Raw genomic sequence first — 13,758 nt, forward strand, 5'->3', positions numbered from 1 at the left:
GCTTTTGTGACGTTTATGATTGTTTTGTCAATATTTTTTTGGAAAACAAAGTTATTCTTCACTTTTGACTTTGAGATGAGATTCATACTGGAAGCGAAACAACAGCAATTTTGTATGTAAATAGATAGGCGTTTTGTTGTTTGAGTTGAGTTGATTGCCCTTTGGTTGTAACGTTTCGTCCAAAATACATAGGCTATGACTAAATCTTGCATTATGTTGCGCAACGACAACTTTGGTGAACAAAAAGCTTATAAATACATGTTGCATTCATTATACGATCTTTTGTTGCCGGTCCGTGGAATTTTTTTCAAATTTTTACCGGTGCCACGGTGTGGAAAGGTTGGGAACCACTGATTTATTGCATTTAAATCATAGCAATCGACTTCCTTTTGCTGTCATAATCAAACCCATATTCACTTTGGCTTCCATTGCTTGAAGGAAATTGACATTAGTCACGGCAAAATATATTTGCTGCAAAATCGTAATATTGGTCAGTATGTATGCAAATTAGTAGATGATAACTTTATAGATGTGCTAAGATATAAATTCGGTGTATCTTGTTTGACAAACATGAGCTACAGCTTAAATATAGTCAGGGATGTTGTATATCCTAGCTGCTCAACCATTGCGTTCCTCTAGTCTAAATAAAGGTGATATTGACTTGATTTGGGGTTACAAACACTAGCAACCGTTTTTAGGGGAATCTAAGATCAGTGTGTTAATTAAAACCTAAATTTTATCGGTAAAACCTGCTAACGGTTAATGATAAAAATCGAAATCTTTACTGAAGTTAGATACTAAATTTCGAAGGCATAAGGAGTTTTTTTTCAGCAAGCCTACTTTGCAACGAGTCTGAACCTAGTGAAATTTCGCAACGAGTCTGAGGGCACGGCCATATAACAATTGTGAAACAAATCAAGAATTTTGTATGTAACAATTGTGAAACAAATCCAAAAGATTTTCGGTCCAGTGGCAGACATGACGCAGAAATACAGTTTGATTGGAAATGTGCATTAGTAATACAATATAGGCCTAGGCTACTTACAAAACTGTGATTTAGGCTTATCAACACAACGATTACTCTGCAGAATTGCTGCCTAATGCTTTTCTTTTTCGGTAAAAACCTGTCAGCTAGAAAAAAAGCGTCGGAAGTTCCTGTTTTGGTTGTACCCGCTGATGACCTCGCGTAAAACATTACGCCTATTCAGCCATTGACTTCTTTTGCTGATTATAATTTTTATTGCTGAGTACAATTACTTGTTGATACCCTGTGTGTACTATTGACCGCTACTTTTATGGTAATTTGTTCGCGTAGTAAGTACAAAAAGTGACATAAAAATGTAGTGCTGTAAATCTCAACATTTTTTAATCCAATATTACTTGGTGGTTCTGGTATACTTGTGGGTTAGATATTCAAAGGTAAAGCATGACCTGAATCAGGGTTAAATGAGATGCAGTTTCATTGTGAACATATAGGCCTAGCCTATACAACTTGTTGTTACGTTCCAGTTAGGAAAGCATTAAAAAGCAAACAAGTTACCCATAAGCGGGCTTGCGTTTATTATTGATGTCAATACTACTTGTTTTTGACCTGTTGTTCCTAAAGAAATGCTTTGATTGTTGTGGCCTGTAATTCAAGGCCCAAGTCGTCCACCCTCTGCTTTAAAACTGATCCAAGTAACTTGCATTTAAAAAAGGGGTGCGGGATACTAAGTTATCTATCTGAAAATGTCCTTTATTATGGTGTTTTCGTGTCGGTTATTACTTGTGGACAAATATTTTACCTAAACTTCAGTCAGATTCATTATGTGTGAATTCAAGCTGAATGGGTTCGTTAGTTACGCAGGGTGTAGTATTACACAGCTAGTTGTCCAGAGTGTAAGGCGAGCTATAGGCTACTGAACTGGCGGATTGCGGCTCGCATTCAGGCCGTTGATGTGTTATACACAGACCTCGACACATATACTGGGGTTAGCAAAGCTATTTCTGGGTGACCGAGAGAACCAATTTTGGGTTTCAGACGTCGGCAATTTTGAACTTAGGTTTTAAGACATTTAAGGTGTGCTTCACTTTCCAGTGGCAAGAATGCGCAGTTGGTTACAGATCTCTTGTTGACAGATATTTTTCTTAAAACAGGGTTTAACCTTTATTGTTACATGGGTATAGGTGTCGGCCTTTTGAAACTTGCAATTGGGTCGTTTATATTGTGTAGAGAGGCATAATAGCATAAGTATGTACACTCAATGGCATATCGTCAGGGCAGCGAAGTTCTGTGAATATACTCTTGTACGTGCCCAAGTCAAGATGCAGTGTTCATTCATCAACTGTGCCTAATCCACTTTTCTGTACTTCATACCTTTCAACGTTGCGCAGCTGAGTTATGAGTTACTTTCGACTTGGTGATTGTACTAGACTAGAGCAGTGGTTCCTATGCAACCTTTTGTTACCTTTATTATAAATTACGACAATTTATAAATTACGGACTTCTTTTCACTTTCGTTCACAGACCACTTTAACACTGAGATTGGCAACAAGCGGCCCACGGGGCAAATGGGGTTGTTTTAGCATATTTTGTTTTTCGCGGATGCATGCAGGAAAATCTTACAAATATTGACTATCATAAATTAACTCCAATATATCACGGTAAATGCGAGTGCTAAGGCAAACTGGAAACGGATTATGCTCATATTTTTATCCTAGGGGCATTTTGTGGCATCACATACTCCTTACCTAAACTGCGACTGTGTCGCTATGTTTTTATTTACCACGGACAATACACTCATGACTCAACAAGAGCATTGTATAAGCGTGAATGATGACGACGGCGATGACCGTTTAGCTTGAGTAGTTTCGCTCTGTGCAATAGGCCTACAGTCCATAGTTGGCTGAGATAATTCCAACTTCGTTTTAGTGGTGTGGAGTAGACCAACAATGTTTAAATTTTGAACAAACGCTGTAGCTTCAAACCACTTACGGTTTGACATGTGTGAACGACATAAAACAGGCAGTACAGCTAATAGGTTGTTCAATGGCGGTGGCATGGAAATAATATGTTAATCATAAACTTTTTCAGAATTTACATTTCGCTATTTGGCCCATAAGCGTATGTGCATACATGAGCGAATCATGTTGCTAGTTGTCCTAACATCAGGCAGTCTGTTTGTGGCTAATACCATGCCAAAGCTAATTGCTTTCATTTCCACATGTCATATGAAACCGACCCCATTTAACTGACAGGTTGATAATTCCTGTTGCAGCAGCCTCTTGTAGTATTTCAGGATGTAAAGGTAAATGAACTCACCAACGATAAATGGTGATAAGTTCATTTCTTTTCGAGTATTTATTTTAAACGTTGGCCTAAATAAGGAGTGTTTGGTGGACGCTATTGTAACGTAAATGACCTAATATTCGCACTGACGTCATGAGTAAGAGCGGACGTGACTTGTAAGTTTTCCTGATTCTTCTTACAGCAATAGTCCAGCCGTTGGTTAGTTTGTTTATTATAACACCAACAGTAATGCAATTTAAACGTGGCTTGACGTAGTGTGATTCATACGCCCAACCGAAGTCGAATCGAATAGAATATGTATGGGCAAGGGCTGGGGCGAAGCCCAGTCAATTGTGCCCTGTGCCTTGTGCCCCCACGAGAACTTGGAAGACACGGTATTTAAACACATATCAAAACAACGTCATTAAACTACGCACGTGGGATCTGTGATTAGCCTGGAGGTACAGAACGTTTCCATCCTGTCTCCAAAACATCAATTAGCAATTATATGGGATGTACCTCTGCTGTCTCACGCAATCAAACACTTGAGGTATATAAATCACGTAATGGGAAAACTTACAAGTCACGTCCGCTCTTACTCATGACGTCAGTGCGAATATTAGGTCATTTACGTTACACTATCGTTTGATGTAGTGCGAATATTATATTAGTTTCAGCTCAGCCTGCATTTGCGGTTAAAAACAGAACATTTTTGTTAAAATTTTGTAACGTGGACGCCATCTTTATTTATTTTTAACTTATATTATGGCGTCACAAAATGTTCGTGTTAATTGATGGGATGCTTGATACACATTCACTGGCGTAATGTTTATGAACAATGTTTACAATGGCAATTGTCGCTTTTATAGACGCTGATCAGTTATTTTGTTTCAGGGTGCATTTTTTGTTTCGTTTTTGGTTTTGTGAGCTTAGAGTGTTGCTATAGTTAAAGTAGGACAGTCAAATAGTCTGTTGCAAACGGTCTTGCAATCATTACCGATCTTATGCGATATATCAGTAGACTTTTCAGGAATATATACATCGTTTTGCCACTGGAATGTATGGAAAAAACTTTTTTCGTTAGTCCACGAAAAACAACATTGCGTTAGTCCACGAAAAACAACTAGTTTTACTGTTTTATTACATATTCAAATAGTTGCGTTGTACGTACTTACAGTCAGTAATCATTTGTTTGTGCTGCAGAATTGCATGTGCCGCAACAATTCTACTAAATTATGACCAATGTGACAATGATAACTTTGTCGTTAAAAATATGACTATTTCCTGGTTTGTTGCCAAGGACATGACTAAAAACTAAACATGTCGTGATAAGTCAACTGTAGCGTGGCGTGGTGCAGACTGCAAGCTTACCAGGGACCTAGTACTTTGGTATTTCTTGCCAACTGAAACTTGCCAATGAGAAAATTAGAACTGCTTAAAGTTTAAACTAATGAACTTTGCTTGAAATGATGAGTAAATGCAAATAGGCGGCCAAACATGTTCCTCTTTTCCATAGAGCTCAGTCATAGACCAAGATTTACTGTAATCAAGATGTCCAACTTTCTTGCAAACCTATAGTGTAGTCCTACTCCTAGGACAGGGGTGGCCAACCCGCGGCTCGCGAGCCGCATGCGGCTCTTAGGTTGTAAGTTTGGGGCCACTGCGGATATCTTGGTTAGTTTGAGGCGATCTGGTACGGAAATCGTTAAATTTGAAGTAAAGCTATGACAATTTTGCTTGCCTTGAAACTGCAACCTTATGTGGCAAATGGCTTGATTATGATGACAAATATTCAATTGTTGAACAATGAATGATTGCTCATTGTTGCGTACAATGCGAATGAGACACAAAGCAACAGCAATATTGCAACGTGTTCCAAAATAAATAACAATCCATTGTTTTTCGGGTTATGATGAACTTACAAGTCACTATTATGTTGGTGTGCGTTTTAGAATAAATCTAGCTAAGCTCAGGTCTCTGTGTGTAAGGAAATGAACATGTGTGCCCATGTGTATAATGCGGCTCTTTGTGGTAACACAGTAAAAAAATTGGCTCTTAGGCTTTGACCGGTTGGCCACCCCTGTCCTAGGATATATGGGTTAAATTTTGCTTCCGAACTCTATAAAAAATTCTTGGCATAAGCAGGATAAAAAACGCATTTTTTCGCGTTATAACCGACGCGTAACATAAGGCAAGCTTGAAATCACTGATTTTGTTACTGTTTTCGTTGTACCACACAAACATGCCTAAGGAAGTAGCGTCATGGCACGAAAAGAGCGTCGTGTTTCAGGGTGACAATCCCTTTCAGGTCCAGCAATGGAAGATTGGTTGAGAATTTTACACTTGATGTGGGCTGGTCAACAAAAAGGCGTGTAACATTCTACTTAGCTTTCCTTTTCAAAGTGTTCACAGGAGAAACTTAAGAAGTCGATAGCTTCGACTCAAGTTAACCTGGTTTAGCTCTATTGTCTTCCGAACATAGTTACAGACAGAGCTAAGGTTGTGTGGGTGGTCAACTTTGCATGTGCGACAGTCTGAATGTTCGTTAGGCAAGTAGGCAGCCCATATTGGAAACTGAATTGTTTACGAACACAAAAGCGACGTATTTTAAACAAAAAGGTGAAAACAGATACATAACAGAAACATATCGGTGTTTTCCACCAAAGTAGTCAGAAATGAAACAGGTATATATAGACGGCGTCTACAGTTGCCCATCCATTACTACTGTTTCTACTATGTTGCAGAGTGTAAGGCCTCTTTTAACACGGTATGTATAGACTAATTGGCGAATCAAATATACTGCATTGCAGATGAACGCCTTTTAAGTTAAGTAAGAGTAAGAAATGGCTGGCATATATCGCTTTCGTGTGCTGCTGATTGGATGTTTGGTCGTGTCGTATCACATCGCTTTGCTGATGTTTCTAAAAAATCCAAGAGAAATGTAAGTCTTGTTTAAATGCTTTCATAAAATTAATGTAACGGAAGGATAACGTCCAAAACGAGATTAGTAGTTGGATTCAAAGCATGATGTAATGTCATAGGAGACAGATAAAATAATTTACAGGGATTATTATTCAAATAATTCGGTCGGATATGCCAATTAAACATTACAAGGTTTCAAGGCCAACGTGGTGAATTTCCAGTTGACACCCGCTTTCGGTATAGTGCTGACTGCTGAGTAATTATTGCAGGATATTACACAATTCATTATACTCATGCATCATCATGACAGTTACTGATCGTTTTGTATGAACCCACAAATACTTGTAACAAGCTTTTCAAATATATTCTAGCACCGGGTATGGAATATTTTAGTTATATCCGTATGTTTCACCATTACTCCAATGAAAACAGTATTGAAAACACCACAAAAAAACGTGACCCGTGAAGTATCAAAACGTGCTGACAGAGCGACAGGCCGCAAACGCTGCGAAAAACCTCCTAAAGTCTCAGTCAGTCCAAACCAACAGTAAAAGTATGTGCAAAAAATCAGGCGATAGTGGGCGTTAATAAAAAGACCGAGCTTTTCAACCAGTCTGTACTTTAAGGCAGGTTGTCGCTCGCCTTTCGTGTAAGGATCTGTTCTTATAACTGAAAAACAGGACGTCAACCATTTATTCTTTACAATCGGCGTGGGAAATTACTTTGCATACAATGGTAGAAATTTGAGTAAAGGAAAGTGGTAAATGCCGTTTATATACCGCATATGCAAACATTAGATGGTATGTTTAGACTGCTTTCATATTCTTAACACACAAGAAACCTTTTTTACACATTAACTGTTATACACAAACCTGTTTTGTTTCAGTGTAGAAGGCAAAAAAGACAAAGACGTGGAACAAATCATTTTTGCAGTCCCGCCACCTGTGACAAAAAATGGTAAAACACTACTTTTATCTGAATCGCAAAGCTATTTGACGTCCAAAACATCTTAAACAACCTTAAAAATTCGTTTGCTAAACGTTGGTCGGCTTATCCACATAAACGGTTAAATCTGCATTTTGCAGACTGTGTGTAACTAGAGTTTATCGCAATATTTGATATTAACTGTATTAAATCCTATGCAACACTATATCGTAAGTACTGTGACTGGGATTATTTACCATGGTACAATTAGGTTATTTAACCGTATCCTAAATGTAGAGATTGCACCCATATATGTTTTTCACCAATATCTATGTTTTAGCTAAGGCTCTGTTGCAAGAATGTTTTTTTCGTTTTGCAGGGCTTGTTAAGCGACAGCAGGAAAATTTAACGAGAGAGTTGAATGCTGTCAAGCCACAGAGTCTGTGGGACGAACAACTAGAAAAAACATTGAGAGTTTTTCATCGGGATATTGACGAAATCGGTTGGTTTGTCGATTCGCAATTGGAGAAACTCAAACGTTCGTCTTCAAGCGAAGAGTTTGACGAAACCATCAAGCGTTTTCGTGAGCAAAAAAGGTAACCATTTCTTAGTGACAACAGACTCTGTATGAACAATTTACTCCGGTATTTTTCAAGCCTTATTTGCACACGCCCAGCAAATAACCTGAAAAAATGACAAATTCCTACAAGCTAAACCAAACTGTACAGGTGTGTTTTAAGCCAGCTGCCAAAGAATGTAATACCAATAAAAAAATAATAATAATGAAGAAAACATAGCCAAGTTTTGGACAAGGCCTCAATTTCAAAGTTTAACAACATTGCACCAACCCTTTATGTTATCCTGTGACATAGATACATCGCATGGTTTGCACAGTATTTTTAGACATTATTGCAGAAACAGACCGTGTTTTTTTGTGCAAGCTAATTAAGCAGTTTCATTATTTTCAGGTCTGCGGTTGCCGATGTGGAATCACTTTGGGCTCAGTCAACTTCATTCAAGAAAAATGCTTCCAGGATATTAACTGAAAGAGCATTGCAGAGAATAAAAGCACTACAGGTACAAAAGACTCGTCAATTATCAGTACCTCGCCTGTTATTGTTGTGGCGCAAAATGACAAACCTTTTACGCTACGTTGCCATTGAATGGGAAGTAGGTGGCAATTCGATATACTATCCTTTCGGGTCTAACGTACCATACAAAATTACCACGAGGCTATGTTGCAGCAGAAGATTGTGTATTGTCTGGTGTTTGCCAAACATTTTGTATGTATTTTTTTCGTAAAATGGGTTTGCACTGAAGGATGCTCTAAAAAACTATTTTGCAGCATTTCTGCAATCAAAGTTCAAAAGCAAACTGTATTTATTTTTAACCCGATGGTTTTGAATCTTTTTTATTCTACCCACCCTTTGCCCTAAAATGAAAGGCCAAATCCCCCCACCGTAAAGTTATGTTTAACCGCAATACCCCAAAACAGTTAATTTGTGTGATTGAAATCATTTATTTTCTGTTCCAGAATCCACCGTCGTGCGACCGCTTTCTTTATTGCGTGCTGCCCCCTAGCGGGTTCGGCTCTGTGCTGCACCACGTGGTAGAGTGTCTGCTCGCCGCACACGGGCTTGGCAGAGTGGCAAGAATCGGAAACGCCGGCTCGAGGTATATTCCTAACTACAAGACTCAATACGACCACGTATTCCTGCCTTTGAGCGAATCTTGCGACGGCCCAGTAAACTTTGGCGACGCCGAAACTTGGTCGCGTAAGTTTCCAATTTAGCATTTCAAATTTCGAACTGATTTTGTTTGAGCTCGAGCTTTTAAATCAGTGGGTATAGTAGTGTAGCACTCATATTATAAGCAGAATGCAAATTTTAAAAATTGATTGGCAAAAAAAGTTTTACTGTCTCATATTTTGCTTTACTAAGAGAAATGAACTCTTCTCAATCCCGTCCCTTGGCAAATTCTCACTTTTTCTAATTTTATTTTTCATATTTTACCAGCATCGTCACTAAAGAGCAACAGCAAGGTAATAAGATTCACTCACAACGATGTCTACGCTTTTCCTGGTCCATCCGCACCTCCAAGCATTCCAGCCGATCTAGTGACTGAAGCGGAAAAATTGTATGAAGAAGCTGATGTCTGGTGGACGGGTTGCTACGTCCGTTACGCAGTGCGCATGCGCAATGACATTCTAGAACAAGTTACATCATCAATGTCACGCGTCGATTTTTCGCAACCCATTGTTGGGTGAGTAAAACAATTTCTTGAAAGTTTTTTTTTTAAGTTTTACTAGGTAGACGGAAACAGAATAAGTTCACGCAGCATGTCGGCCATTCTTTTTTCACCCCATTCACTTTTGTTGCAAACAATAACTCCTCTGAAACAAATGGTGATATGTACCCTGTCCCTTCATCATCCAAGTACAAAGCAAATGGAAAGCATATTTTGCTGATAGGAACTCCAGAATTATCTGCTGAATAAAGTCTACCGAAAATTTAAACTTAAAAAAAAAATGTTAAGAAGGGTGTTCAGTTAATTGTCTAAAAGTATAAAATCCCTGCTAGGCTACAATTTGACTTATCGCCGTAAATTTTCAAAAACAGAAAAGTATTACTAATGGTGATTAGTGAAAGAGGTAACAATAGAGTTTTCTGTCTTCCGGGTTTCAAACTACATTTTTCGGCGGACGTAAAATACTGTTTTTCTCTGTCAACGTTTATCCTGCAACCAATCTGTTCTTCCAAAACAGTTTACACATCCGACGTACCGACAAGTTAGCGGCTGAAGCTTCGTTCCACTCGTTGAAGGAATACATGTTCCATGCTGAGGCCTGGTTCGACGTACAAAGTATGATGAAAAATGATAATGCGAAGACGCAACGACCTATGTTCATCGCAAGCGACGACTTAGGCGTGGCCCAAGAGGCAAGAAACACGTAAGAGCTTAAATTATAATCTCGCTGTGTGTGTTCCGTTTTTTTTTTTAAAAAAAAAAAAAACTAGGCACATTAAAACCAGGCTAATCTTTCGCCCTCGTTTACATGTTTTGATCATTAAAGAACAAGAAAGGTTTGCTGGAGCCTCGACCGCGTTATCAAGAAACTTGCAACAATAACCTACGAAACTTCCTATAAGTGCTGTCTTCCGCATTTTACTTTTCATGGAGACTGCAAATGTGTATTTAAAGCAAAAACGTTTAAAACATAAAATGGTTGAGAAACACTTTTGGATCTCATCATCAAAATATTGGTTCATTTAGAAATTGTCATTAGAATTATGTGCCTGGCCGTGTAAAATGTTCTGAATTTCGATTTACTTTTGTTTTGTACAGATACCCAGAATACAGAGTCTTTGAAGGAACCTCTATCAGCACTCGAAACGAAGCGGGCTTGATTGGAATTTTAACAGATATTTTGATTTTATCCCGATGTGATTACGTCGTTTGTACATTTTCATCCAACGTAAGTGTTAAAGTTCGAAAACTTAACTGTTTTTCCCGTTCTGTTTTGACTGCTTTGTTGTATGTGCATAGTCAGTCTTGTACCTAAGACGTAAAACCTGTAAGGAACCGGAACTAAACCCGAGAACCGATTTGAGCCGAAACCCTATTTTTTGTGATTTTGTTTTCGAAACAGCGCTCGGAATAGTACGTGACATGATAGCTAAGAAGCGTGTTAGTAAACAAATTTAAAGGTTTCGCGCAGTGCACGGTCAAAGTTGTGTTAGAGTTTGATTAGAGTTAGACCGTGTTGATGATCGATGTTTTTTTTTTTTAATATATATATTTTTTTTTAACCGGAACCGAACCCTCCAAAAAAGCCAACCGAACTTCCTGTGTATAAAAATTGGTCAGGCCTGTGGTTTACTCAATACATAATCAGCGGCCATAAACCCAGATACCCCTTAATACCATATGTAAATTTGAAAAAAATGTTTCAACCACACTTTCTCTATAAAACGGGAGGAGCAAACCCGCATTAGGCAGTACAAGAAAAACGTATGCAATAAATCTACGGAATAGCCCACAACTAAAACAACATTTATTTATTTTTCTCATATTTTAGGTATGTCGGGTTGTTCACGAGTTAATGGTAACAGAGCGGCCAGACGCCTTCAGACGCTTCCACTCTCTGGACGATGTTTACTATTTCTCGGCAGGGCGTTACGTCAGAGCCGAAAGAGACCACAAGGGCGGCGCCAACGAGCTGGAAATGAAAGTCGGCGACTTGATTGGTTTGAAAGGGAACCACTGGGACGGGTATTCTTTGGGTAAAAATTCAAGAACAGGTCAGGTTGGGCTGTTTCCTTCGTATAAAGCAAGCGTTGTATTGAACACATTAAACACAAAAACGTGATGTTTCCTTGCACTATGGAGAATAAGCCATCAAATTTCTACGTGCAATAAGCTTTTCTGTATTGCAAGGCAAACAGTAAATTGTATTGTCCACAAAATCATCGCATAGAAAGGCGCAGAAAATGAAACATACGGACTAAAATAAAAAACCAAAGAAAAATTTTCCACTTGGGGCTGAGCAAGCTTGAATTTTTGAATAACATCCACACAAATTTTCGTCACGTCTCGATGGATTCCTTTTTAGCTTCATTTGCACTATTTGAACTTGCGTCACTGCCCATTTCAGAATCTATTCGTTCCTTCGCACGATATACCTGAAAAGTGTTTGAAATTAAAGAACTGTACACAAGTTATTGCACTTATCTGTTGATTTTTTTACCTTGGATTGCAAATAAAACGATCCACCTGTTGACTTTTCATTTGCCTTCATCAGGTGTTCATAGTTCTGTAAAACAAGTTGTTCATGTTTGTTTTAAACCTATTGGTATCATTCCACAAAATCAAGTCATAGCAGTGCAACACATGATGGAACGAATTGTGCCAAGGCAAAGAAAGCTTATCCCTTGTTCTAAGATAGCATATGCCTTGTACTAAGATAGATATGCCTTGTTCTACAATGATTGCTTGTTTATGATTTGAGTTTTATATACTTAGGTGCAGTAGTTTCTGAAGACCACATGATAATACAGTCCACTCTATTATGAATATTGTTATTTTACATTTGGTCTAATTTCATAGCGTTCATTACCATCAAATTAGGTGAACACACACAACATATTCTCTGAGTCAAAGCTTAACATGAACCATCTGATTAAAGCTGCTGCACCAATCCATAGCACATAGTCATACACACATTAAAGTTAGCCATCAAGAGAAGAATGACATATGGTGATGGTTAAATTGTAGGCACAATGATTTATGTGATGAAAAATAGGGTGCAAGGGATAAACATCACGAAACTGCATATGTCCACTAAAATTTTTTTACCAGCCAACTGTTTGGCGCAGCAATGATTTTCAAAGTGGCCACCCGGGTGTTTAGGGGCTATACAGAATAAAAAAAAATGTTTTACAGTTACCCAAATCATCAACACAAGCATAGAATTTTAAGAAGAACGCCACAAGCTTATGTTTAGCTACCTTTAAAACTTGCTCAGCATTTGCTGGGTCCGATACATTTAAAATTTGTTTTGCTTCGTCCAAAGTCATTCCAAACAGACTGGATGATGATGCAGACTTTGCTCCCTGAGCTCCCCCTCCTGCCCTCTCAGCTGCCTGTTTGCTTGCTGAGATTAAACAAAAAGACTACTAGATTTTTGCCCTATACACAGTATTCAAGTTAATTTTTATATGGAGGACATAAACCTAAGTTTACCAGTGGTACTAAATACCGTATGATACCACATGTTATCACAGGCCAGGAAGTTGTAAAGGACTAAGGACTTGAATACGCTTTCATGAAAATTATAATTTTGTACACTGTTGAAGGTGCTGGCGGTTAGAGCTATGCGGGTTGGGTGAGGGTTTGCAATTAAAACAATACTAGAATCTGGAAATGAAATTTAGCCTTGTTGGAGCTCGTATTCTCACATTTCAGACACCATGCAGTATTCTAAGTGGAATACCCTGCAGTATCATGTGGTATTCAGTACCCCACTATCCTGAAGTTTCCCGACAAGATCTCGCGCGTGCAGGACCTATATGTCCCGCCTGCACGACCCGTAAGTTCACGTGCAAGACCAATTTCAGCAGGCGCAAATCAAGTAAAAGAGGTCAACACTGCCCAATTAGACGCCTTTGGTGCAAAATTTACGCGTGCAAACCCCAAAAATTGGCGTGCAAAAAATTTTGCAGCTGCCATACTCTGCAGACTAGAGTAAACTAATTGTTGCAATTAATAAAAGCTTTATGTAACACAAAAAAGATAACGCACCGTTAAATTCTTTGCGTACCGCCCGAGTAAATGCCCGACCGACGACCTGCATTCCAGCCATTATCACCTTCACCAGATTATTCGCCTGTAACAAAATGTTTATTAAAAAAAAAATGCTTAAAAGGCTAACTGTCGGAAAACTGAGCGTATGAAAATTTTTGTCAACTTACCATTGTTGCGTTGTAAAATAGCACTAACTGGCTACCTGAATCCCCAAACGTGAGAAACTAAACTGCTTATGATTATGCAACTAACTTGAAATATCAAAACACAGAACATGCATTGTTTGACAAAATCGGTCCTCTCATAGGATATTAGGATTACAAAAATAACATCAAGTTTTG

General features: G+C 38.5%; 2 protein-coding genes across 2 annotated transcripts; one reads left to right on the forward strand and one right to left on the reverse strand.

Annotated features, from left to right (window-relative positions):
• Window positions 1-5,911: 5,911 nt before the first annotated feature.
• LOC145238138 (alpha-(1,6)-fucosyltransferase-like) lies at window positions 5,912-11,717 on the forward strand. Its single transcript, XM_080101212.1, has 9 exons — window positions 5,912-6,209; window positions 7,077-7,147; window positions 7,494-7,710; window positions 8,083-8,191; window positions 8,649-8,889; window positions 9,130-9,376; window positions 9,879-10,064; window positions 10,460-10,589; window positions 11,193-11,717. The coding sequence occupies exons 1-9, from the start codon at window positions 6,112-6,114 to the stop codon at window positions 11,481-11,483; spliced, it is 1,590 nt and encodes a 529-aa protein (XP_079957338.1). The 5' UTR covers window positions 5,912-6,111; the 3' UTR covers window positions 11,484-11,717.
• LOC145238143 (mitochondrial import inner membrane translocase subunit Tim16-like) lies at window positions 11,526-13,684 on the reverse strand. The gene is made up of 5 exons (XM_080101219.1): window positions 13,585-13,684; window positions 13,415-13,499; window positions 12,622-12,767; window positions 11,862-11,927; window positions 11,526-11,796 (listed from the first exon to the last, which is right to left on the reverse strand). The coding sequence occupies exons 1-5, from the start codon at window positions 13,585-13,587 to the stop codon at window positions 11,701-11,703; spliced, it is 396 nt and encodes a 131-aa protein (XP_079957345.1). The 5' UTR covers window positions 13,588-13,684; the 3' UTR covers window positions 11,526-11,700.
• Window positions 13,685-13,758: the final 74 nt, after the last annotated feature.

The sequence above is a fragment of the Phallusia mammillata genome, chromosome 7 (genome assembly GCF_965637545.1).
Source record: "Phallusia mammillata chromosome 7, kaPhaMamm4.hap1.1, whole genome shotgun sequence".
Lineage (NCBI taxonomy): Eukaryota > Metazoa > Chordata > Ascidiacea > Phlebobranchia > Ascidiidae > Phallusia > Phallusia mammillata.